The 27,556-nt window shown below is 36.1% G+C and overlaps 1 protein-coding gene across 1 annotated transcript in view; it reads right to left on the reverse strand.

Annotated features, from left to right (window-relative positions):
* CACNA2D3 (calcium voltage-gated channel auxiliary subunit alpha2delta 3) overlaps nucleotides 1–27,556 on the reverse strand; it is a 474,057-nt gene that overhangs the window by 78,922 nt on the left and 367,579 nt on the right. The window contains exons 20-29 of the mRNA XM_009639329.2: nucleotides 26,893–26,976; nucleotides 20,632–20,703; nucleotides 20,349–20,410; nucleotides 18,444–18,511; nucleotides 16,585–16,630; nucleotides 16,340–16,437; nucleotides 15,441–15,534; nucleotides 13,660–13,755; nucleotides 12,222–12,343; nucleotides 11,620–11,700 (exon numbers count right to left, since the gene is read on the reverse strand). Coding sequence (XP_009637624.1) covers nucleotides 11,620–11,700; nucleotides 12,222–12,343; nucleotides 13,660–13,755; nucleotides 15,441–15,534; nucleotides 16,340–16,437; nucleotides 16,585–16,630; nucleotides 18,444–18,511; nucleotides 20,349–20,410; nucleotides 20,632–20,703; nucleotides 26,893–26,976 — 823 coding nt within the window. The remainder of the gene's footprint in view (nucleotides 1–11,619; nucleotides 11,701–12,221; nucleotides 12,344–13,659; nucleotides 13,756–15,440; nucleotides 15,535–16,339; nucleotides 16,438–16,584; nucleotides 16,631–18,443; nucleotides 18,512–20,348; nucleotides 20,411–20,631; nucleotides 20,704–26,892; nucleotides 26,977–27,556) is intronic.

The raw sequence follows: 27,556 nt of genomic DNA on the forward strand, positions 1-27,556 counted from the left end.
TTAAAATGTGGTACCCTTCATTGGGCACATCACTTCAGCTGAGACATCGTCAGCACAGAATTCTTAGAATATTTATATTCAGGCTCTTTAAATCTGATCTCTTATTGATGTATCTCAGAAGCAAGTTTGCTTTTTTTCCTTTTAAATATTCGGTAAAGCTTAATGAATAATTTTCAGAGCTAAGTCATTTGAGTGTGTAGATTTACATTTTCTACTCTCTTTTATCCATTTATTGCAATAACATTTTACAAAGCAAAACACAGTTTTTCAGATAGAGAAGACTGAAGTAATACAGGATATGATCTTATTGCCCATGGGCCAAAAAATGCGTTCAGAGCCACGCCAAATCAGTGCTTTTCTATGGTGAAAAGCTAAAATAAGCACACTTGCACTCAAACTGCAGATCCTAAGATGAAAGCTAATAAATCTCTGACTGCCAGAGAGATTTCACCTACAGTGTTTCTAATAGGCTCAGATACAGCAATGAAGCTTCCATCACAAATAAGTTCACACTTCCGCTATCTTCCAGCAAAGGAGAAAAAAGAACTGACTTGATATTTCCTTGTCAAACAACCAGAACATCTTCCTAGTCTTTAAAAACCAGTCCTATCAAGAGAAACCTTCCAGGCTTTCCTTACTGTAAGATGGGTTTAAAAAAAAAAAAAAAAAAAGGAGGAAAAAGGTGAGGAAGAGGCAATGAAGGGCACAGCAGCATTCAAAGAAACTCTTTCCAAGGCACATTTAAGATGCTTGGGGAATTTTCATGCACACCTAAGGCTGTAAATTGATATGGAGTTCTGCCAGAAAGCAAAGTATTTCATATTTCCATTAGTTCACTCTGCTATGGCAGTAGAGCAAGCCAACCCATGCAAAATCTGATTTATACTTTCCAACTTGCTGTTTGCTAAAGAAAGAAAAATTAAAAAGAAAAACAACAAAAACCCCAACAAAGAATCCCAGAGAAATTTTTCACTTAAGGTTTATAAAACTATATATTCACAAATGTGTTTGCGGTTAAGGAATTCCAGTTACTTATGATAATAAGCTAATAGCAACAGAGAAAAGTATTGATTCGATTGCTTAAATTAATAAATGCATCAAATTTATTTATTTTTCAGTAGAGGAAGCAGAATGTCCAACTGCTGGCAAATAGAGATAAAAGGCACAATTCATCGTCCATAACAATTATTCACTATAACAAGTGGAAGACTGGATCTAAGGATTCCCTACAGAACTGTCCTTAATTTGTAAAGCTTAGCAATGGACATCTGCCACTGAAATAAGTTGTTTGCACAGATTTATTTTTCAGATCAAGGTTCCTGAGAAAGCTTTGTTGTTTTTCCAGTAATCTTGTGAGAGGTATTATAGTAAGGATAGTATTTTTTTTCTAATCTCCATAAAAAACACTTTTCCCCCTGAAAATCAACAAAATATCAGGACACACTACTCTGTAAGGTATTTGCAAAGACAGGGAATGTACACCTATTGTTGTATTTCTGTCTTTCATATAGATGCTCACTATATTTCTTTGTTTTTAGAAAAAGAGGCTTTCTAAATTTTCAATTTAAAACAGATTAAAAAATACATATGGCAATGTTCTTTACAGAAAATGTCCTTGGTATCTATATTGAAAGAAACAATGCTTAAACTGAAATATACTTGCTTTCCATATGTGTCTTTCCACCCAGAGCTTGCAAAAAGTCAATCAAAATTCATCTTCATTATTCCCTAGTAATACAATGTCCAAACAAAATCAGGATGCCTCTTTTTGAATATCAGAATAGAACATTTAGTGACATTATACACAGTTTACCTATTGTTAACGACATTAACAAAAAAATACCAACTGTTGCCTACTAATAACCATCTATCTTTGCTGGCCAGAAGACAAACCCCCAGGATTTAGTTAAGCGTCCAGAAAGTGTGGCTACTTTTACAACTTTGAACCTGGCTGAAGTGGCATAGTAATAATAATAATCATAAGAGAGTCTTGGTACTTCCTAGGTTTATATTACCTGAAACGTGCCTGTATGCTCCCCAGATGAGACAGGCAGCAACACCAATCGTCTGGTTGGGGCAGAAAGCCACAGCAGGAGAGAAGGAGTAGGAATCAGAAACCCACAATAAACAAACCAAGGACTGCATGCTTCATAACTACCTCCAATGAAATCATGGGTGCACTCTCTTACTGATTACAGAGGGAGCCCACACTGTTTTGGGGCTATGTACACGTATGTTGAACTTCTTGCATAAGACTGCCATCCTCATTTCAAGGCACAGCAAACACATGATGAAACACTGTCAATATCTGGAAATATAGTCTACTGGGGGGAGGGGGGGGGAAGGGGGAATAAATTAGTTTATCCACAGTATTTAACCCAGTATTAATGTATTCATATACTATGTCATTGCAGCTTCATACTTGCATAGCATTATTTGAAGTTTTCAAAAGGACCTGACGGTTTATCTGCTGCCTTGTTCTGCAATCAGGGATTTATTTTGCTAGCAGCAGAATTATTTAACAAAATGTCTCTCGAATCTGATTGCTATTGATCACAATTCCTCCTACCCAAATTACATACTACTAAAACCTAACTATAATGAAACAAAAAATCCCAACAGCATAGCAGGAGTGCAGAAGCAAAGAGCAGAATGCTCTATGCAATTCACTATACATGTTGGGATACCATTCCAATTCTTCCGTCAGACCCCCAGATTCCCTGAGAACAAGTGGTGAGGAAAGACCAAGAATTGGATAAGTAGGGGTTAAATTCTCAAGCCAACCGCTAGCAGAGAACAATCTTAAAAACTCCTGTTACTTAGTTATTCCACACACTAATTCCGAATGGCAAAATTAATTCAGAACAAATACAAATGAATACAAATGTGTCAATGGGTGTGAACAGGCCATCTAACTTCAGATTCCCCGGTCAGTCAATGGAGAGAGGCAGGATTTTACCAGAACTCTGAAGCATTCTGCAGAGGAGCTCACCTCTCGCCACACACTGTCTACAAACCATGTTTCCTAAGTCATGGCTCTCAACCTAAGTCTGCGAGTTGTTTAATGTTAGATGGTACAAATACACATTTCAATTTTCCTGAAATTGAAAACATTAGTCTATATACTAATATTAGATTTATGAATACAAATATAATATTCAAAACGAGCAAGAAACTCTGGAAAAACATAAACTAGTGGTTTTCCACCAAAGCATGAAAAGCATTTTGAGGGATTTACTAAATTCTACTGCTGAATATAATCTTCTGTGGCTTATAATGTGGAATAAAGATTAAGTAAATCACTGTCTTGCCTGACAAGGAAAACATCTATTTTAGAACACTTCAAAAATTTGGTCGGTGTGTCATTATGATGACATATTCATTTTCCCTTAGGCCTTTATATTAAAATGCACTTTTATAGATGATATCATAAATTTTAAGGACTGTGTATGACAGTGACATTTGCTTGAATGTTTTTAATAATATAGTAGTACCAAAGCAACACGTGTGGAAAAAAAAAAAGTAAAAAAAAAAAGTATAAGCAGTACGGAGCAGATGTATGTACTCTGTGTGCTATTCTAACAATAGCAGATTTAACTATTTGTGAAACATTTACAATATCTGTTACTCCTAGAAATATCAGTAGTTCAAACTACTTTCGATTAAATTATTGGGAATCACTTTTTCAAAGCATGTTCTGGGATCTTGTTCAAAGAGCAACGTGCATGCAAACTCCACTTGAATTCACTCAAAAAAAAAAAGACCAAACCTGAATGGAGTATGGACGTTGCGTATATACAATTATTAACATGCCAAAAAAAAAAAAAAGGAAAAAAGCGGATGAAGAACAAAAATTGTGTGTTGTAAAGGCATTTGTTTTCAGATACAATGTGCACATTTTCCTCCACAAAATTATAAAAGAATCATCCTTACTTAGAGCCTAGATCACCAGAAGCTTCAGTTACTGGAAAATTGGTATATTCACAAATTTTCTTTCAAATTGCCATTCTGCAGAGGCCAGTTCAAACAGGAAGATTAAAAAAATGAAGTGTGACCAGCCTCAATAAGACAGATCTGTATTTTGAGAGTAATATGAGATTTGGGGCCTTTCCTGTTTTCAGGGCACAGTTTGAAATATCACAAACAGCAGGATCATCAGGGTCACTTTCCTCTGGCCAGAATAGAGGCATTAAAAAATTGCCTGCCATTTTTGCCAAAGTAGTGTTGAAATGAAATCTTTACTATATCTTCTTTAGCTTATGGATGGGAAACAAAAAGGAGAACCTAAATCTTCAAATTGCGTCATTCAAAGTACCTGCAGGCTTTTTAGCATCTTGACTAGAAATACTTAATATGGAATAACTGAATTTATTGTTATACTAATGTTTGTTCTTAAAATGACATAAAAAAGAGAACAATGAAGATGATGGATGAGGACACCTGTAAAAAATATATCTCTAACCAGGGTTTGGAGAAAAAAGCCTTGAACTTTTATGTGGACTGGTTATAAAAATAAAGGATCAGCTTTGTAAAGTTAAATACTGGAAAGGGACGAGATCCTGGCTTTACTTGGGACAATTTGTTTGCTGGTGTAAAACATAATACTCCTTGTTTGCATAATAAAGATTTTTGGTAGAAGCATTTAAAATCAAACCGTTGGTGAATAGAAGAGGGGTAGGCTGCCTCTTCTTCAGATTCACTAACACCTCCTACATCTGACTACGAAGGCCTGCTTACTATATTTTAAATACATGGTTTAGTGCATATTTAAATATAATATAGACATAAAATAACACTTAAGCATGATCTACAGTTTTAGCACAAATCAGTAGTACTATTTTTTAAAGGTATTTCTTTTATTCTGCTAAGCCATATGACATGTTTCTTTCCAAGAAATCTCTTGCATAATAAATTATTTCTGTTAAGTCTCACAGCTTTACCGCACGGCAGAGCACAGAGACTTAACCTAACAATTATTGTGCCCTTGTGTTATGGCATCATCTACTAGGGAATTAAATGCACCTGCCATGCATTTAAGGACAGATTCCCTGGAACCTTCTGTGTTACATACCTATATAAAGACAAGACGCTATATAAAGATATGAACTGTGGGTGCTAGAAATTATCTTCCATTTTCTTTTCAGCTTTTACGGCTTGGCAGCAGAAAATAATGGCTGTGAGAAGAATTTGGCCATCTTCAATCATTCTCAAATTAACAATAAATCTATTCTCTTGAAAAACTACATACAAAGTATACTATTATTCAACATGTTCATGAATGACAGAATCTGCCCCTTATGGGTCTAGCACTCTCCCAAGAGCTATAGGCTTTTTGGTAATCTTCATCACAGAAGATTCTGAGAGTGGCTGATCTTCAGGCCATCTGTATGAGGAATGCTTAATACACAGAAGAAAAATAAAAACACCAATCAAGAAGCTTGCAATTGTGAAGAAAAACAGGGTTCCTTCTGCACTGATTTTTCTCTTCTGTCCAAACAGGAATTACTGCAATTGTTCTTTTTATGTAGCTTCAGCAGAAAAGAATGAGTCAGGGTAAATTCACAGAGCTATGGCAATACTTGAATGCACACCCCAGGCAATCACTCTTCTTTGATAGAAAATGACTGCAAAGATGCCTGTACATAAGAACAACATGGATTTATTTTCTTTCCAGAATTACGCTGAATAAGAGAAATTGAACTGGAGTACTTTCATTTCTCTCTAATTTAGCTACACTGAGCTTCCATTAATCTACCATTCCTGTTAAGTTGACATAGAGCAATGAGGGCCTGCTTCTTTTCAGAAACTACAGGTCTGACTGTATTATTAAATCTTTTTATGTTTTTTAAACAAACAAATTAAAATATTACTTGATTTTGATTGAGAGACCACAGAAAATCATGAGTACAAGGAAGACTCACTTAGTGTTTTCTGTGTCCTAATTTCAACATTGATAAATAGGAAGTCCAACACAAAACTGATCATATAGAAAATATTTTCGCAGAAAATAAATATAAAACTGGTTCAGATATTCCTTTCTCATACTTTGGCACCATAGAAACAAAACTTCTTTGCAATTCTGCACGTTTATAGATAGGTGGCAATAGTCGTTAAAAAACCACCTGGTTTTCCTATCTAGTTATAGCTAATAATTTTAAACCATTTTTTACTGCAACATTTCCATCATGGAACAAACATGCTGATGACATTCAATCTAGGTTTCAGAGTAGTACAATCTTTTTATATGCTTATGTTTCAAATCCATGTACTTAGTCCTGTGCAACTGACTGCATAGCCATTTGTTAAAATGAAAAGACTGTATCGTGCTTTAACCCCAGCCGGCAGCTCAGTCCCACCCAGCCGCTCACTTCCCCCTGGTGGAATGGGGGAGAGAATCAGAAGGGTAAAAGTGAGAAAACTTGTAGGTTGAAAAAAAGATAGTTTAATAGGGAAAGCAAAAGCCACATATGCAAGCTAAGCAAACCAAGGAATTCATTCACTGCTTCCCACGGGCAGGCAGGCATTCAGCCATCCCCAGGAAAGCAGGGCTCCATCACACATAACGGTGACTTGGGAAGACAAACGCCATCACTCCAAATGTCCTCCCTTCCTTCTTTTCTCCCCCCAGCTTTATATGCTGAGCATCACATCATATGGCATGGGATATCCCTGGGGTCAGCTGTCCCAGCTGTGTTCCCTCCCAGCTCCTTGTGCCCCCCCCCAGCCTCCTTGCTAGTGGGGTGGGGTGGGGTGAGGAGCAGCAAAGGCCTTGGCTCTGCGTCAGCCCTGCTCAGCAGCAATGAAACCATTCCTGGGTTATCAACACTGTTTCCAGCACAAATCCAAAACACAGCCCCATACCAGCTACTGTGAAGAAAATTAACTCTATCCCAGCCAAAACCAGCACACTGTGATATACAGACACTCGGTAATCTTACTAATCTTCAGGATGACTCATGTTCACATGGTATCATATTGCTGTTCAATGTCCTGCAATACTAGAAATACAGGCACATTTCACATGATCTTTCTGTGACAAATGTGCACACCTCTTTGCAACATGGACCTGGTTTCAGAAGAAAGAGAAAACTTTTTTTTTTTTTTTACTCTGAGTGTAGTCAAACCCTGAAAGAGGTTTCCCAGGGAGGGTGCAGCCTTTCCATCTGTGGAGACATTCAAGACCTGACTGGACACAGTTCTGGGTAACTAAAGCTCAAGATTCTGCTCTAGTTCTATTACACTGGGATTGGTCTAGATGATCTCAAGAGGTCAATTCCAACCTCAACCATTCATGTAGATAACTAGTCTGCACAAAAAATAGGCACAAAAGAATTAAGGAAAACTTGTACTTAGTTTCAAAATTTTTAAGCAACCTTGTATTAAAAAAAAGGAACTATTTCTCCTCGTGTCCTTCAAACTCTGAATTTCAAATGACTATGAGACTGCATAATTTAATCCTTCATTCTTCTGACTAGGCATCCAGAGCTTTTTACTAAGCACTGCTATGCACTTTTTCAATGAGGCTCAAAATTCCAGGTTCTGCTTGTTCTATGAAGAAAAGTTAAGAGATCCTGACAATTTTCATCAGACATTTTTGTCAGTGTTCTTTAATAAATTTTTGCCCTAAGAAGATTATGTCAGTTCTGTTATCTTTGATTAAATATCCCAAGGGGCTAATCTTCACATTTCCTGTGAACAGCAATGGCCTCTTGCAACACAAAGGGCTTTAAAGGTCCTATATTGCTCTGCAGCTTTTCAGCTAAAATGCATCTGTAGGGAAGTACATATATGAAAGTTCATGTACTCCATCAACTCTCTCAAAATCTCAGGAGAGAAACATTTTTCTTTTTTCAGAGCCTGCTTTACGCCTTTGATGATTTTTGTTTACTTGATTCTGTCCCCATCTCTTGCCCAGAACTGTCTAGGTGAGCAGTATCTTTAAAAATTTATTTTAAACAAAATCATAATGATGAAACCATCACTTTTCCCAAAAAAATTTGAAATAAAAAGAAACATGGACGTAACATCCACAAATCCTAGGCTGCACTTACCCAGATGCCCATATACTCACTACTTGGAAGTAGAGATTCAAATAAAGGACCTGAAATGAGTTCACTCATCATGCAATATCAAAGAATACAAGACTGCAATGATGAATTCTATCAACAGCGTGAAATGTACTACCTTTCATGTGAGTATTCAAAGAGATAATTGAGCCTTAACTTGCCTCATTTTTAATAGCTACATTACTACCTAAATTCAGATATCCTATACTGACTAGCTTCATCTTGGTCATCGAAAGGAATACTGATCTTGCATGCATCTCATAGAATTTCAAGACTAGGACGATTCTACAATTTTCAGATCATGTTGAGATGAATAAAAAAAAATAAAATTTCACCATCTCTTATTGTTCTTCATATCATAATGTGGACAGTTTGAAAAACAACATTTCAATGTAAGCTTGATATAGGAGACATGCTCATAGAGAACACCAAGACAAAGCAATTTTGAGCATAAATGTGTTAAATCTAAAAAAACCCCTGCATTCAGTACTATTGTCCCTTTCTCTCCTGCAAATAAATTGAACTCTGGATAAAAAGTAATAAATATGATGCTACTGCACTTATATATTAAAGACTTATCTCCTTCTTCCACACTTCCTATAGAAATTTGCATTCACTTAAGAAAAAACAATCATAATCTCAATTGAAAGAAGCAGGAGGGATTTTAAAAACAAATTATGTGGGGTTTTGCCAATAAGCAAACACATTCTGACAATGAATGGGTACTAGTAGGTACAAGTGGTGAAATAGCACCAGCAACACTCGTTCTCTGTAGTAACAGTCTTGTTGATTTTAGGATTTTCTGCCTATGTTAAAGAGCTGAGTTTTCCCTACTTGCAAATAAACCCTAGTATGGATTTGCATATGAATTCTGTTATAACTGATGCTTTTCTACAAAAACAGAATTAAAAAAAATTTACAAAGAAAATACAAAAGACTGCAGATTTTGTAGTAAGATTTGGTTTTGTTCCTTTTTTCCCCCCTTGTGGGCAGGTCTAACTCAGGTTTCCATTTTATAATAATGTTCTAGTTTCTCTCTGCCAGACTTAAACTCTTGCAGTGATCTGTAATAAATAACATTCTGGCACAGCTTTATTTTCAGTCAAATCCCTCTGGGGAACAGAGTGATATTACATGAAGTGCGTATCCCATCCTGCTGCTTTCTGTAATGCACTCGGAGCAAATGGGGACAAGGAATACTTACTTCACACAAATTAAAATGAGACATTTTGGCCAATTTTGTACTTCAATGTAGGTATTTGAAAATGTTACCCATAATCCTACTTTAGTCTCCCAAGTCTGGCTAATAAAAACTTCAAACTTGTCCCATTTAACAGTGCTCCAGTTTCCGCCTCCAAATCCATTTTGCTTAAAACAGAATATTGTCAACCTTATTATAAAACCTAAAAATTGAACTAGATGCTGGGTACTTTGTTGAAAATTTTCTGACAGAAAAAGGAGGAATGACAAGTCACATTTATGATCCCCAACTTAAAGAAGACAAGCATAATGCATATATTTCTTGTCTATGAACAGCTGTAGCTGGCTGAGTGATACTTCCATGGAAAATGGTTTGTACTACTCCAAAGAGCACTACGCCACGCCCCCCCCCCCCCCCCCCAAAAAAAAAAACCCAACACAACCCAACCCTGAAAGCATGCAGCCATACAAGAGTTCCTAAAGTTTACAGAAATAAAAGAAAAAAAAACTCTGATGTGCTTCAGAATGCAAATACACTGCTGATATTTTTCATGGCATTATGCCTTTACAGATATACATGGAAATCTTTTACATGCTTTGGTACTAAAAAGCTTTGAAGACCCTGTCTTTATTTTAGATAGAAAGTATGGGACCCACGTAATTTTGAATGTTCTATAATGAACATAATTATTGGGGAAATAGAAGCAGTATCTGCCTCTCTCTTTTACAATTACTAAAAAAAAAACCTCAAAGCTTGTGGCACAGTATTAGAGTTGGTTATGTGTGATACCTCCTTGAAGTCAACACTAAATTGCAAGGACTAGTGAGGAAAGAATAAATTTTAGGATGCCTATTAACCCTACACATTTTACAGATGATGGTAAACTGCACAGTGAGCCTTTTGCTAACTCCAAATGATGGAGCATTCTAGAAATAACATGTCAACCTTCTTCACTGTACAGTGAAAACTCTTAATTACATCTTCAGCAGTTCACAGAGATCTGCACTGGCATTAGTTTATAAACACTATTTTGTGCTTTAACAGGAGTATGAAGTCATAACTAGGATTTCTTGTTATATTATGGAAGAGTTCAATAAGTTGTGAAGAATGTATTCAAGCAAACTGGTGTCAGAAGGGTGCTTTTCTAATGACCTTACAAAACCTATTATTATCAGTGGAGATATTCCATGTTTGAGGAAACAAATTAGTGATTTCCCAATTATCTGGCACATTCTTGCTCTTTCAGGATTGCATTCACTGATAGGACAAGAGAAAACGCCCTCAAGTTGCACAGGGGAGGTTTAGATTGGATATTAGGAAAAAATTCACCAAAAGGATTGTCAAGCATTGGAAGGGGCTGCCCAGGGAAGTGGTTGAGTCCCCACCCCTGAAGGTATTTATAAGACAATTAGATGTGGTACTTAGGGACATGGTTTAGTGGTGGACTTGACAGTGCTAGGTTAACAGTTGGACTCTATGATCTTAAAGGTCTTTTCCAACATAAATGATTCCATGATTCTGTCTTACCACATTTTAAATCATATTTTAAATGTGAGAAAAATAGGATGGTTCTTGCTTTGTGTTGTAGGCACCTAATTTTCCCTGAGATGAGAGTGCTTGGTTTCTGGCTTAATAAATCATAAGGCTTCTCTAAATTAATTCCTTCTTTAAAGTCAGTAGCCACTGGTAACTAGAGAAAACTGGTCAAAAAAGCATCTGAACTTGAGAGAGGAACATCCAACAATTTAAAAATTCATTATTCTAATTTTTAAATCTGTATGCTTTCTCTCTAATCTGTAGTTGTCAAACTTCACCTTTTAGTCTTTAGGTACTGTTATACTCTTGGCTGATAGACTGTAGAGCTTTGTTATTCAATTTATATGCTCTGATTAAATTACATCTTTGATAATCTAGACAAAATGACCACTTTGTATCATTTGTTATAGGACAAGATTTTCAAACCTGAAGACTGGGTAGAACCTTCACACATCAGATAGTCCTTTCTTATATTTCCTTTTCCTTATATAATATATTCCAATTTATGATGATATAGAATTGCATGTACTAAAAATGCTTCACTGATAATGGTTACTTCCATTAAGTCAAACTCCATAGCTCACAGGGAGCTTGGCTACTCAATTAGTAAAGGATCAAGTTCTTGGGGAGAAGAGGCATTAAGTGTTCTGTACACAAAGTCATTCAATTATATCTTATAGGCTCAACTGCATTTTCCCCTCCTCCTCTCTCCTTAAAAGATTTCTACACTAAATTCCTGCTAACCCAAAAAGGAAAGTGAGGGACTCAAACTTCTTTTAAAAAATGAACAAAACAAATAAACTACAAAAATTTTACCTGCAACCACTGGAGATTTTCTGTCATCCAAAAGCTGAATAGCAGTACTGGCTGTCACTACGTTGCTTTTGTTTGCAGTTTCTGCAGGTTATATTAAGAAAAACAAAATTGAAATAACATATTGGTGAATGACGAAATTGAGCTTTTTTTCCCTGGTTTGAAATAATAGTTCATGTGGATTTAGTGCTTAGACAGCCAACACCACGCTCTGTGTAGGCGCTGCCATTTCAAAATTCCCCAGCACCCCAACAACAAGCTTAAAACGCCAAAATGAGTCATCGGGTTTTGCCGTCTCTGCTAAAAGTGGCAACAAAGGTGACAACTAGCAGGGTTTCTCATTAATGTGGATACTTGCTCTGTTGGACTTGTCTTGCTTAAAATACTAGGCTGTAAGTTCAACCTGTGCAAATATTAATGGAAAACTGTTACACCACATCTTAGGGTTTCACCTGGTCAAAGGACCTGTAAATTAGCTAAAAATTTCAATGGATATTCTAGATTAATATTTGAGATTAGCTACAGGGCCCACTCGATACTCAGTAATTGGAACCCTTTCAGCATCATATATGGCTCAGCATTTAGAGAATGACAAAATTATAGACCTGTACTAAATGGGATTGAATAGACAAAGCTCCCAGGTATTTGCTCAGCAGCTCTTCTGTACCAGAGCGGAAAATGGTCAGCATTAAAAATGTTCTCCTTATCTTCAGCTGTCAGGAAATCTCTTGAGAAAGAAGAGAGAAAGAAAATACTTGTTGTTTGTTGCATGGCACACAATAGTTTCTAGCTTTGAAATACAGGAAAAAACAAAATGCAATCTTTTGGGAAATAAAATGGTGTTGGACAATTTTTCTAATACTGTTTGTTCAACAAAAGAGTTAACTTTAGCCCCTAATAATTATTTGTGACACACTTGAAACTGCTTTTGTTGTGAAGGATGGAAAAAGTACTAAAAAAAATAGTGCCTCTAAGTACCACTAAAACATTTGTACTGATGTGCACATATAAAAATGCTTAGTCTAAAAAGCCTTTTTCTCCCAGCAATGCAAGAACTGTGAACTGTATAAAGTGGAAAAGGCATTGGAGATTTGGTAGTTTGTTGCCACTGGCATTTACTCTTAAGTAATGCAAAAAAAGTAATTTAACAGCCTACTTTCCAAAAAATATGTAAGGGGTGGTAGTGGACAACTACACACTTTATTCTTCAATAATCTCAGGGAATGTTGACAGAGGAAAGTTTGTGTCAGTGAAAAGAGCATGGTCTCCACACTGTTGTTCTGGTTTGCTCTTTGATAGCAACAAATTGCAGTGCTATTAATCTCACCTGTCAGGCTACTCACACTACAACAATATTTTGTGGTCAGAAAAGCACCATATAATTTTATATTCAATAAACTTAGTTTAGCATAAACATCAAGTGCAGATTTTCTTTTACACGCAAAATGCATATAGATTTGCCTGACAGTGTCAAACTGCTGCCTGAAAAAGTCACTAATTATGGGACCTTATTTTATAGCTCTCCATTTTAAGAAAGCTGTACCTCCACTAGACTACATCTTCTCCCAGAAAAATAGGAAACTCTTGAACAATGAGATCTCCTGATTACTCTTTCACCCAGTCCACTTCTGTCACTTGGCTTTATTTCAACACCAAGAAATTTTACACAACAATGATGCAAAATCCCTGAAAAAGCCTACAGATACTTGTTTTTAGATGGGATAGTAAAGAAAAAAAATCATCATCTGCAGATGTAGCATATTTGTAATTCTGCTCTGAAGAATAAAGATGTGAGGCTAACTCCAAGGGAGTGGGTGGAAAGTAAATGTATGGGCTACAGGTGTAAAATAGCTCATTGTTCCAAATGTTCCAGTTGAAGAAAGAATCTAAAGGATCCTATAAAGTCTTTCTAACTTGTTCTATGTATTTCAGTGTGTCAGTGTAAAACACTGGAAGAAGCAGTAGATGGCCTTCCTAAAAATAACTTTTTTTTTTTTTTTCTTCTTTTCTCATATGGCTGCCAAGCATAGCTTTGTTACTTACTGATTAGTAAGCTGTTCTGGACCCACAAACAGGTTGATACGAGATAGCCCAGTTCGTGTCCCAAGGAAGGCAACTTCCACTCCCTTGTCAGAGTTTCTGAAATAGAGCAGAACACAAGCAAAGATAATGTTTCCAGAGAGTGAACAGATAAAGCTCTATTACTGGTCACAGAAAGTACAAGTGTACACATTTTTGAGAAAGATTATTTTAAGTACAGTTCCTTTATTTATTTATTTTTTAAATGTTGGTTTTTAAGTTAAAGTCATGTGGGTTTTGGAAAACATACAATGTAGAAATGCTATTTAGAGAGGCACTAAAAAGTCGAAGATGTTAAACTTGGTAGGGTTTGTGGGGAGGATTATATGGAAGCCATAGAATAAAAAGGTGTGGCATATCTATATACCAACTATTTAATAGCCACTGGCACCCAGTGATTCAAGATGGGCAGGAATTCCAGACCTTGTTCCCAGTCCATTCAACACTTCTGCGGTACATCTATGCCTTAAGTCATAGGTGTGACTGTTGCTCAAGCAAGCAAAAACTAAGCTAGATTTAAAACAGCTAGCTCAGAATCAAACATAGCTGCCATCAGGATAGGCTTTAGCTTCTAGACCTTAGGAAAAAAAACGTGGCAGGTAGCTCAGTCTGATTTTTATTGCTGCGTGTTATCAGTACCCAGATAGCTACTTTAAAACTCGTTCTCATATGGCTACAAGAACTTTAGTCATACCACCACAAAACCAGGGACCTCAGTCTTAGCCATCTTGAGGACTCATACGTCATTCATCAGTAAATGGCCTCATTAGCGTAAGTCAGAATATGAAAGGGGATCAAAAGTCTCCTGCTAGCATTCTGCTGCATTCCTCCACAGCTGTTGTCTTCATGTTTACTGGATCTGTTATTTTATTGTGTAGGAGGATTCCGAGAAATCTTATGCCTCTACATAAACTCATCAACATCTACCGTATATAAGCATGCAAGAATTTCTTATCTTTATCTTCTAAGTGGAGACTGCATAATCCTTAGTTTGATGAATCAGATCTTATCACATTGATTTTACTCATTCAGTATGAGTATGTGCTTTACAGCAATATATTTTTTCATTCAACTTTTAAAAAACAGTTCAGGTTTAGCAAAATCTAATCAGGATAATCTCCCCAATCACCCCTCAACTGCAGTATTTCATGCTAACCGCTAATCTTAACACCTATTTTCTCTAATATGTATATAACATCTTGTTACTTAATACCTTAGTACATCATAATACAAATGAATTAAGTAAAACATATAAACTCTAAAAAGGAACGGATAACCTCCTGACTATCTGTAACAAGAACCTAGACCTCAGCTAGTTCTGGAAAACAAACAAAACAAAAACAAACAAAAAAAGTATTAAAGAAATAATTTCTTTTACCAGTGCAAGTTTTTGTTAGGAGACAAATTACCAATTTCATCAATAATTTTGACAAATTTTGCATTAAATTTCTCAAGTACTCTTAAACCATTTGTTAGAAATACTCAGAACTGTAAGTTGTAGTTAATATGCAATTTCATTAGTTATATTGTGAGAATTGCCTTAACCTTACGACTAATCATCATGATGTACACTGCAACATAAACACTTAACACTGAACTCAGAATTGGTGGTATTTAGGATCAAATGGTTAATATAATAATTTCATGCATATCAGGATTTTTTAGGTATTCCACCAGTTCACCAACATAACTATTAAAAAGTCACCCATGACTGACACATAATGACTGACACAAAGCTTGCTTACTCTGATTTATTTAATGCTAGACTGGTCCAATAAGCTTCAATTGGTGCACTCACAACTGCATCAAACAGAACTTCCTGGATCAATTCTTTATCACCTATTGCAAAATATTAAAATCAGTAAACATGTGCACACAGAGAGAATTTTTTTAGGTGACTAAACAATGATTTTTTACACTGTACTGTATTTTATCTGTGATATGCATTCAAACCTTTTGCACTATTAAGCATTTTCTACATAATATTACATGGTATTTTACCGCACTGCAGTTTTTCATATATCATTTCATTGCACTAACGACAATTTTAGGTTAAAAAACAAAAAATGATTCTCCATGTGACACATTTATGTACATATTGTCTAATCCTCTCATTTGCACCTGACATAAGGTTAAAAAAATTAGGTCTACTAACAGTCACAAAAGCTCTACATTTCTGCAAACAGACAAAATATGCATTTATCCATCTGATTCTTTTTCTTCTGCTTTGCAGTTCAGAAATGCGAATTGCGTACACGTTTTCCCCAAAATACTCATGAAATATCTGGCATATTCTTTAGAGGCATGATCCAAGGATTGATTCAGACCAATCCTGTTTAACTTATAAAACCAGATGGAGCAATAATATTGCATAGTATAGCTACACCATCTGAACAGAAACTTGAATGTTTGGTTCAGACGTACTGTTTACCATAAAAGTCAGAAATTTTTATCATCAATATTTTTATTGATACTTTGGAAAAAGCTCAAAACCCAATGAAATTCCAAAGTGACATCAGCCAAGTAATCCAATTTCAATGTATCATTGGTTAAACTAAGTAGCTTTGCATTTTGTAGGAGGTTTAGTACAACCGTTTTTAGCGGGGGTAAAGCCTACTACATGCATATTTAACAAAATACTTGCATTGGAGCAATGGCTCTTTTCCTGTGAGGTAGCGTTTAATTGCTTCTAACTGAGACATCTGACGGTGTTCAGGATGTAAGTCAGTGTTGCAATAGGACCTGTGAACACGACGTCCAAACATTAAAATGTTGATAAGCATGATCTCTCTTTGTCTTTAAACATAAAGAATTGGTCTCAGCAAGCACAAACAATGTGAAACCAAGAAGGGTAACAGACACCAATTTCATGCTTTGTTTAAGGCTTACCATTCATCTGCTAAAGATACATCAGGGTGTTCTAAATCATGTAAACCTGTAAGAGGAATAATAATGGGTTATTTGGGGAGCAGTCTGGGTAACAGATGGTTATTTACATACACTCCATAACATAAACCCTTCCTTCTTGCAAAAGTGCATTTTTACCACAATGTAATAAATCACAGTAAACTATGTTCCAATACACTTTAGGGTCTAACAAACTGGCAAAAGCCAACTAAATCAGATCTAAAACTGAAAAGGTAGGAAATTTTTTTTTTTGTACTGATATGTTTAACTCACACAAATTACTCACATGATATAACTGAAGTTTAGAAGAAAAATTGAGCAAAGAGAAATACACAATGGTAAGACTCCTATTTGTACTCCCTTGTTCTATTTGGCTAGTAAAGTTCTTTATGCTAAAAAACATACTTTTTATTTCATGAGAGCTGTTGTCTTTCTCTTTAAAAAAAAAAAACTTTAGAAAGTCTAATTCCCTCAAAACCTAAGCACACAGCCTGTGAACACAAACAGCACTTTACAGGATGGTTCAGAATAGGTTTGTTGTACTAACAGGTCACGCAAATGCTTGTAAATAAGAACTGTATCATTAGTTATATAGTGCAATAAAAATGTACTCTAGCAATTTTTAAAACTCTTAAAACACTTATCAATAGACAATAAGCAAACAGGGTTCTGGGTTTAACCCTCTGGAGTACATGAGCTACTGTGATTAAGGGAAGCAGGGACATCAAAACTAGAGCTACAATTACAGCCTTTGGGGAGGACAGTGAGGTGTCAGTGACAGAGAATCAGCAAAGGTAAGAGTGGAAGAACAGGAGCAATTAGTTATGGCTATGTTAACATTTCTGGTCATGCATCCATGAGGAAATATCAGACTGGCTGAGGTGTGTGGCTGGATTAAAGAAAGCAGGTGAGAGGTATGTTGGGAACAGTTTGGAGAGTAAGCAGCTCCAAGTCTCCTGCTGTGCTCTCTTTCTATCTAGACATGTATTTGCTGTGTAAGTGACTGAAACTTTAAAGCATTTCTTTTTACATCTCTCCTGGGTACAGGAACATATTCATGTCCCAAAATGCAGCTGAGGAACAAAGACCTGAAGAAATTAACTGTCTTGTTTAACATCACTGACAAAACAAGAAGCAGAATTGGAAATTGAGACTTAAGCATAAAATCAGAAAGCATTCCTCTATTGAAACATTTTTTGCTCAGCAAATGCCAAAATTTCTCAATCCTCTCTTCACTCTTCTGAAATGCCTCTGCTCTTCCTTCATCTTAAGGAACCTTTGTTTTTGATCTTACTGCCAAACAACTTTATCACCACTCACAGTTGACTCCTCCACTGATTTTAACTGTGGGCTTATCAAAAAAGCAAAACCATAAAGAAAAGAAGTTCTTCCTCTGGTTAATTCTACTGTTATTACAAAAAAATGCAAAATGTAAATCCCTGTAGACAATGCCCAAAGTAGTTATAGCTCTAAAAGACTTCATAACTTACAGCCTGTGAACGAAAAAGCCACAGCCATTACAGTGCTCTCAGTGGTTACTTCATTCAGATAACACCAGAAATAATTAACACTGGACCCTGAGTGGTTCTCTGGAACATTGAGAGAGGAGGATGGAAGATGATCCCCGTCTAAAGAAGATTCACAAACAGTCTGACTATGTTTAACATAAATGAGGGAAAAAGTCCCATGAAGTAGAAGATCTTTAAAGGGGGAAAAAAAAAAAAAAGAAAAAAAAATATATAATTCCCTTATGGAATCTGCAGACAAACATACAAGCTTTAGGCCTACCAAATCAACAATAAAACTACTGTGTAAGCAACGTGAGAAGGTAGGTATCTTACCTTCTTCTACAGTTACATTCCCTCTGAAGAAATATTTTCCATGTCCTCTAGAGAGAGCCACACCTAAACTGTGCAGAGAAATAAAGCAGACCTTGAAATCTGTGAGACAAACAATAACAGACATTCAGAGCTATTTTCATTTTTAACATTTCCAGCTAGTGTACTATGATTAACTTTAAAACTGTTTGTTTCCAAACCCTCACTGATACTTATTGTTCAACTAGCTGCTTCAATGCTGTTTCAGCAACATTATGTGGGCTTAGAGGTGCAGTAAACCATTATTCTCTGGCAAACTAATAAACAAGCCCCTCTAAGCTCACTACTGTTCACCCAGCATGAGATTTCTTCAGCTGAGCCCATGGCCCTACAATGAAAGAGATGATTTTTTGTAAATAAGACTAAGCTGTTGAGAAGCTACATATGCATGGGAATCAATGGAGCTGCTGAGAGGAAAAAAAATTCATATGTGACAACAGCATCATGACTCCTCTTGGACTAATGTTTCTGTGATTCATATTTTTAGCTAGTTTAACTTTTTTGCATTGACTTCAGCTTCAGAAACTCTCAACAGTTACGTACTCAGTTTTGGTTTGGTTTGGTTTTTAGTCCACCATTTAAACAATTCAAGTTTAAGGAACCGGCTGGGGGATCCCGTGCCTCTTCCTACTGAACACATACAAAGAATACCTTCTGGCATTCATTCATTCAAGGGGATTTTATCAGGCTAGGAACCTGCCAGTAATCGGTAAGAATGAGAATGCAGGGGCTGGTACTTGGTGCACACATAGAGGTACCAACTCGAAGAGCACACATGATGCAATCAACAGCTCAATCTGGAAATGGGCTGAACTGTAAACATCTTTGACACTACAGTGCAGATTTTAACAAATGTTGACCCTGCTGTCTGCCTGAATCTATACACTCACCCATCAAAACTAGATACAGACCATGCTGAAAAAGGCAGGGCAGTTCTCCTACAATATTTCTGTCCTAAGAATCACAACTTGCACTGCATGCATATATGTAGACCCATATCTGTTTACTAAATAGGGTAAGTATGACGGTGCCACAGGAAAAAAAAACACAACAAAACCCAAACAAACAACAACACCCCCCCCCCCCCCCAAATTAAAAATAAAACAAAAAACCATGTGTGAATTTTAACAAGAATAAACACATGCATTACAGATCAGAGAAATATATTTTCTCTATGTGGAAATGTAGCTCAAGCTCTGTGAAATGGCTCCATTGAAGAAAACTTCAGCTGAATATTGCAACTGCCTCCTGCTTTAAGCATAAAGTACAGTTAGTATTCTTTTATTAATGGACTATTGTTAATTCAAATATGAGCATTTTTAAAGTGACTTCCTGTCTTTCTTTTATTTTCTTTTTTTTTTCCACCTAAGATGCATGCCAAAATAACACGGCTGACTTACTCAGTTTTAGTTATACAAATACACCGAAGGTAGTTCAGAGAAACAAAATATCCAAACCTCAAATTGGAAGTGAAATACTATCTCATTTTACATTCCATTTTTGTTGTGGAAAAAAATGAAAATATAGGGCTCAATACGTAGTTACTTAAATGGATTACAGTATTTATAGCTCTCCAAGTACTAGCGAAAGCTTTTCGTTCAATGTAAACCTCAACTGAATATTTTTTTTAATGAAACGTAAGCCATGACAAACACTGTGAGTTTGCCTGTATGAGCTTGCACAAACTTTCCATTCCTGGAAAAGCTGAAAGGAATGCTGGTAGGCTCCTTTTCCTTGCCATTTTCAGCATTGTCCAGGGATATTTCATTGTCAACTTTTGCTGATGAGCTTTTAATGAGTTCACAAGCTCTGTACAAACGCAAATCCAATGAGTGCGATGAAATGTCCATTTATTATGGTCGGCTCTACCTGAACGGAGTACCCTTGATGTCTGTATAATAGTAGTCATTTGTCATCACCAATACCCGCTTCTAGATTCAGAACAAGAAAGTCAGAAGGGGAGAGGGAAAGAAGTTAGTTTGCTATAAGAAATGCATGAAAGATCAAATGGTTAGTCACTGACAAAACTACAAGCATTGTTTATGTTCAGTGAGTGAAAAAAACATACTGCACTGAATCATATTTATGGAAATCTTAAAAAATGTTTAAAAAATGAACTGTTTGCTTTATACTTGGTTGGAATACATTGTACCCCTTTGTCCACTGTCTTCTTCACTTCCATGGAGAATTTCCCTGTTTTCCGATTCACCATTGCATTTCTGAGCTGAAATGAAAGAAATGTAGGTCAGTTCCTTTATTTGCATTGTCTGCAATTCTTTCAAGTCTGAGCTCCCTTGTACACTTATTTGGCCTAAGCAGTACTTAATTTTCCTCATCTCATCATTTTCAGTACTTCTACCACACACTGAACACCCCTCCCTTACAGAATTTATTATTGACTGTATAGGCCAAGACTCCTGCCACACAACTTTAGGCAAGTTGCTGAGGTGTGCAAGATAGGAACTCTGAGCATCCTTCATAGTAAAATAGCTCTTTCTGTAGTAATCTGGATCTTATAATGGATAAACAGTGTAATTGGCTACTATGCTGCAGTTACTGCATAGGAAGATAAGGACTAGGTTCCCAGCTGGATTTAACTGAAGTTAGACCAGGGCTCAGTGTTTAAATACATCAACAATTATACATATAATAACAAAGCAGAAAAAAAAGAGAAAACCTCATTTACCCTACACTGTTCATTCTGCTTCTGCTTAATACTCGACATTGGGCTGCATCCTAAACTAGCACCAGAAACTGCATCCTAAGCGCATCAGAAATTAGAACTGGCAAAAGAATGCCAGCCCAGCTGATCAGTGACCTGTTTCAATGGGAACACACAGCTGCAGTGCTCTGGGACTCCCTCTGGTTGTCCATTGTTGTCCAGGCACCCCTGGGAAGGTGAGAAATGTTATGCCTGTGATGAAAGCCCTAGGTCATCTCAGCCTTAAGAATTGGCCTGGACCTCTCCCTCTCAAAGTTGCCCAAAAGACTTTTTAAATCCCTTTCAAAAAAAGGTTTCATTACTATATAAACCAAAAACTCAAAGTAGCTAGGGAAAAGAGAAAATAAATGAAAAAGAGTTTATACACAACAATTTACCTGCTGCTCATTAAACCCGTTACTTTTTAGATTACCACTTATACTGTTTTTCAGTAACTTTTGTCTAGCCTCTACATGAGCTGCAGGCTCCCAAATCTGTGCTGCAAAGTCCCTTGCCCATCACCTCTAAAAAGCCTTCCTTTAGCATACCTATTTGCTCCGTAGGAAAGAAGCAGCTTCCTCACAGAGGATACCAGCTGACACAGCCTCTCTCTTAGGTGAACATGCCATGATGATGAAAAGAAGAGTAAAAAAAACCAACTGTCCCCCAGGTCTATAAGCCAAAATGACCCGCAGTGTCCCTAATGATATGTACATGCTACCCTGACAGAGCTGGCCTGAGAGCAGGTTCTCTGGGCTGAAACTGAAGAATGACAAGACGTGGATTTTGAGAAATCCTCAACCTTAGTGTTTTGAATTTGCCTTGGGACTTTAGGCAAGAAATAAGAAAGTTACTGTTTAGTATTTACACCATCCATATATGGAAGTATTTTATTTGAATGCTCTTAGATTTACAAATGGAAGAAGTGACTTCTTTTGCTTGTATTTTTAATTAATGGCACAGATGCAGAAAGTTTAAGGTCATTGTTTCAGGATGTCCTCAATTACAAAGTGAAATTGCTACACTTGTGGGATTTTTTTATTTTATTTTATTTTTTTGTGGTAAGAAGCACCTATAAGACTTTTGCAGCAGTAACTTGCATTACAATAGGAAAATTCCACTATCACTAATCAATTCAAACTCTCTCCTCCAGGATATTCAAAACGCAGAATAATATTGAAAAAATGAGCATTTTTATGTCTCTTCTATTGCTTATCTAGCTGAACACAATTTTGGTCATCATGTTCTTGCTGAATAAATATCTCCTGTTCTCCAGTACCTCATGCCAGATTGAGCAATTCAGTCAGATTTTAATGAAAAATTGTGAAGATGGGCATGTCAATGCACTCTACAGGCTTTTTGAGTTAGTATGAAGCAAAAAGAGAATGACCAAACTTGCCAGTGAAAAATCTGGTTTTATTCTCATGAATGAGTTGAGCACGGCTGGCCTATCAAAAACTGCAAACTTTGTAGCTCTTTAAATTTAATTCTAGGGCATCTAGATTTGAATTAACAGTCTTACTCTTCTGTCAGTGAGTGTAGAAGAATAATTTTTAGCTGGAGGCGTGTATAAAATAAAGGATATATTTTACTGTAGTTTTTTTTAACAATACATAATAGGCAATTCTGGAAATATTTTCCCATTTTAAGTTTTGTGGTTTTGGACTTGGAGAGCTGGTCTTAATTAACCATCTACTTTCTAACATTTACAGAACAGTTCCATTTATCTTTAATATGGTTTTCATTTTTCTCCTATTGGTGCCTGCAGTTGTCTACAACCCATTCTTCCCACAAGCCTCAGGCAAGTCATAGATTTACTAAAAGGGCCTCCAAACTCTTGGTAGTGTTTAAGATCAAGTCTGCATGTGGGATTTAGAGTTTCACTTTTCTTTTTTTTCTTGCTTGCTGTGATTACGTTTCTTGGCTTTGTAATCTGGTTTCTCGGCTCTTCTGCAGTTTCATCTCCCTCCTCAAATGTATAAAATAAGTACTGCCTCAGTTGGCTTCAAGCCCCAAAACATTCATTCATGGTCTTTTTTATTTGGAAAAAAATATTTCATTCAGCTAGAATCTATAATAAAAGAATTTTAAGAAGTGAGTTAATGAGAAAAAGGTTTCTGTCCAAATTGAAACTTCTTGTCTTTGGTACTGCATATTCACAACTTTTCTGGAAGACACTGCTATTTTAATGAGCTGATGCTAAGATTTCTTTTTCTAATAAAATGCAGTAACAGCAAGATAGTAGGCACTGTTAACCTGGAAGATGAACTGATGTATATCTATTTACATCAACTCTATTTTATAGTACAAAAAATTCTAACCTTAGTTCCGCCACCTTTTCCTTATTGGATGACTAGAGAAAACCTATTCTTCACCTCTTCAGAGTAATACGCACTATTACTCCTTCAACTAAGTATCTTCCAATCAATTGCTAACAACCCAGTTTCACTGCTATACCATGAGATCATTCTATGTTCTCGGAAAACTATGTAACCATTTAATTAATGCGGTAAAAAGTAAGAAAATGTCTTAACCGGCTTCCACATAAGTGCTTCATGGGAGAAAAATATACCAGTAGTAGTCTAGGTTATTAAAAGCAGCTATATGAATACATTAATTCTTTCCCTCTACAGTTGAATAAACAATGCTTTACTACCCAAGGTTGGAAAAAATCAAAAATATCAAATCCAAGGCCTTGGGTGAAGCAGAGCCACATGTAGCTGTCAAGTCAATAAGTTACTACACAAAGTTTTAAGTCTCCTACACAATATCAACCATTTTCACTCAAAGTTAACAATATGAAGGAATTGCCTATTACAAAAGATCAACAAAAATAACATGCACTTTCTAGGCACTCATTCGGATCCTCACATCAGAAAAGTTGCATAAAGAGATGAATTTCATTACAATACAGAACTTCCTTCAAATTCCATTCTCATTCTAGCTCTAATGCTAATAATGACTCTGCCTGTATCTCCAATATTACTTTATTTCATGTCTCCCCTTCTCTTTTATTCTTCTATTAGTATTTATGATCATCAGCCCCTCTGAAGGTCTTAGTAACGTGGTATCAATGACTTACATATTATTTCACACAAACACAAAATCTTGCAATGATACACCAGGCTTACTTTTAAAAATATTTGTAAAAATATTATTAGAGTGACATTGCATTTTTTTTCTATCTAGATATTTGCATGAAGGTCTTCCCTTGTGTGTGGCATTGCTGAAGTATTAGGGCAGCATTTGGAACGTTAATACATTTTTCTACAATATTTAACCTGCTGGTTTTTCAGATAACACTTGGTCACTGATTATCACACAGTAGATGTGTTAGCTGTTTTACAATACCTATCTATTGGGGGATTATTTATCAAAGAATGCCTGCTCATTCAGGCATGCACTAGTGAATTATTAGCACTGATAGATGGGGATCATTCAAGGAAGCACTACACACACCTGTATTACACAAGAGTACTGAAAATTGTGTTTACTGCTGCTCCAAAGCTACAATAGAATATCTAGGGGTTTTTCTATTACGTAAAAATTTATCATAATTAGTTTCACTTATGATTTTTTTTTTTACTCATATATTGGGCAATGGACCTGGATCTTTTCTACAAATGTAATGCTGCTCAATTTAGTCTATTTGTAATGGAGATTAGCTTATTTTCTCTTTCAAGAGATGAAAGAATTGGGAAGGCTGCTTGTTTCTATGCTACAATTAAAAACCACTTGTTAAGAAACTTTTTTTTAGGTGAAAGGGACGGATAAGATGTATGTATGTATCTTTCATTTAAACATGAAATCAAACTTTTTGCAGCCAATGGATAGACAAAACTTGATTTTTGCTAGAAATTTTCAGAAAAACAGACAGAGCTTAAGGGTCTCAAACAAAGGAAATAGGAAGAGCTGAATCTGGACTTTTTGCTTTCATGTCTATACAGATAGAATCTCAGTTATAAATAAAACTTAATTTTCAATGTCATAGAAATAGTTCAATGTTACATTAACTGAACCACTGAATTTCTACTACGATATGATTTAAAATGAGGGATTAAAACTGTAGAAGTTAAGCAAAGTATTGGAAGAAATAAAAAGGAAAAAAAAAGCAAAGCAAAGAGAAATCATAAGAAAAAAATCAGGAAGGTTTAAAAGCTGTACTTTACAGCAACAACATTTTAAAGGAGAGAGGAAATTTTAAAAGGTCATTTGCAGAGGAGTTGGTTGAGTAATACGTCAAAGATAAGAGAAAAGGCAAGGTATAAAATATTAAGTCAATGCGATTGCCAAGATTGCAGAAGGCTGCTACAGTACATGCAAATCTAACGAGGAAGCCTTCAATAGTGTATGCATAGAAAACCGCACAAAGCTATACAAGAAACATTTTTAAAAGTTTGAGTGTGCACTCCAACACAAAACTTGAGGTAAGGAAGTAAGATGGCCTCCTAGGAGAGGATGAGGACAATCTATCACCTGATGAAACAGACATTGCTTAAAACTTAAATGAACTGTTTCACTATTCACAAAGGGGGTGGAGAGAGGGAGGAATGCAAGATATATATTTTGTAAGGGAGAAAGAAAATATAGACTTATGTCAGAACAGGGATCAAGAAATTAGTACATCTGAAGAGTGACAAGACTCCAGGGGCAGTTGTACGTGATCCATTCCAGATTTCAGAAGGACATGACAAAGTAAATATGGGAACCTTCAGTGGATACATTCAAAACCTCTCTGGAAAAGTAGAGGTATGAGGGACTTGAGAGAAGCTAACACAGTACTGATATTTGAGAAGGGATGGAGGAGACATCTATGAAAAATACAGACATGCAGTCGTGACTTTGGCAGTAGGGAACTTATGGGAAAAACTAAATTACAGGACAGAAAGGGGAACACCTGGAAAGTTACAATTTAATTAAGGACAGTCAGCATGGATTCACACAAAACGAATCATGCCTAACAAATCAGATTTATTGAGGAAATAACAGAAAGACCAGGCAAAGGTTAAGCCATGGACATAAGGAAAGCTTTTGATACAGTACTGCAGAAAAGGCTAAGCCTGCAAGGAAAGAAAGAAAAAGACAAAGAGTGAACTACAGAGTAGATGGAGCACTGAAATATGAGTTTAATGGAAAGGATTGTGTGCATAACAGCTGATAGACATAGACCGCACGCTTCTGCAGCTACCCATATGTCTGAAATTAAGAGTTTGGAGTGAATCTTTGCTCTGAACAGAGGTCAAAGAATCTATTTTTTTTTTTATTCATCTGATGTTTTTTGATTTTGTACATCAAGTAAAACAGTTCTCATTACTTCCATTAAGGAAAGAGGAATCTTGTGGAGAAAAGTTAAACTCATTCCTTCATTTCTGAGTTTCAGCAGTTGTCTGGGCCAGCCCTAAAAAGATATTCTATTCCCTTCCCTAGTACTATATTTGCTATCCAGCAAAAATACACAGTGGGATGCATGGAGAATGCAAGGGTGATGAGTTTTACCAAAGATACAAAGAGTCTGTGTTTGTGGTATATACATATGTAAGGAAGAATCAATATGAAACAGTTATAAAATTCTGAACGAAGTAAAAAGGGCTATTGTCCTTCCCTTCTTGACAGCAGTCAGGTGGCCTCTCTCATGACCACTTAAACAGTTTCCAGGTACAGTAGTGGGATGCAGCAATGTCTTCTGACAGGGTTGTAAAACACATCACTTACCACATCATCTCTGTCTTCCCACTCGACCTCAGAAAGATCCACACTACTGTAGTTGGGCTTTCTTCGTTTCTTCCCGTCTTCATACTGGCATAAAAAAGGTGAAATATTTAGCATATCCTGGTTTATTTGCATAAAGATTTTGTATCAGAAGATTTTTAAAATTTGCTGGATGCGTGCTGGTTGTATGCAATACACGTAACAGTAGGTAGCTTAATTCATACAAAGTGCACCATATTTCTGCATAAATGTTATCTGTGAACTAAAAACCTGCATCACACATGATTATTTGCATGACTTCTTGCCATGATACAAAACTTTTCTTGATGGACTGGGAAGTTAAATTCAGCAGTTGTACCTTCTTCTCCCCCTATGGAAAATACACAAGACCTTGATCTTGTAGTTTATGTTAGAAGTATCAAACTAGCTCTTTCAGCTATACAGGAAGTTATATTTACTATACACTTATCAACAAAATGTTTACTCATTTCTCTTTAAACAAGATAAGATGCAAGCCTTGGGAAGTATGGTGTTAACATTTGCTGACACTACGTTTTATCTACAACTTCATGTGGAAAAAAAGTAATATGCTAATAATGATAATTTATAGGGATTTGTCACTAGTCACTGTTACACTGTAAATCACACATTTAAAATAAACATTCTA

This window comes from Egretta garzetta, unplaced genomic scaffold, assembly GCF_000687185.1.
Source record: "Egretta garzetta isolate BGI_Z169 unplaced genomic scaffold, ASM68718v1 scaffold215, whole genome shotgun sequence".
Lineage (NCBI taxonomy): Eukaryota > Metazoa > Chordata > Aves > Pelecaniformes > Ardeidae > Egretta > Egretta garzetta.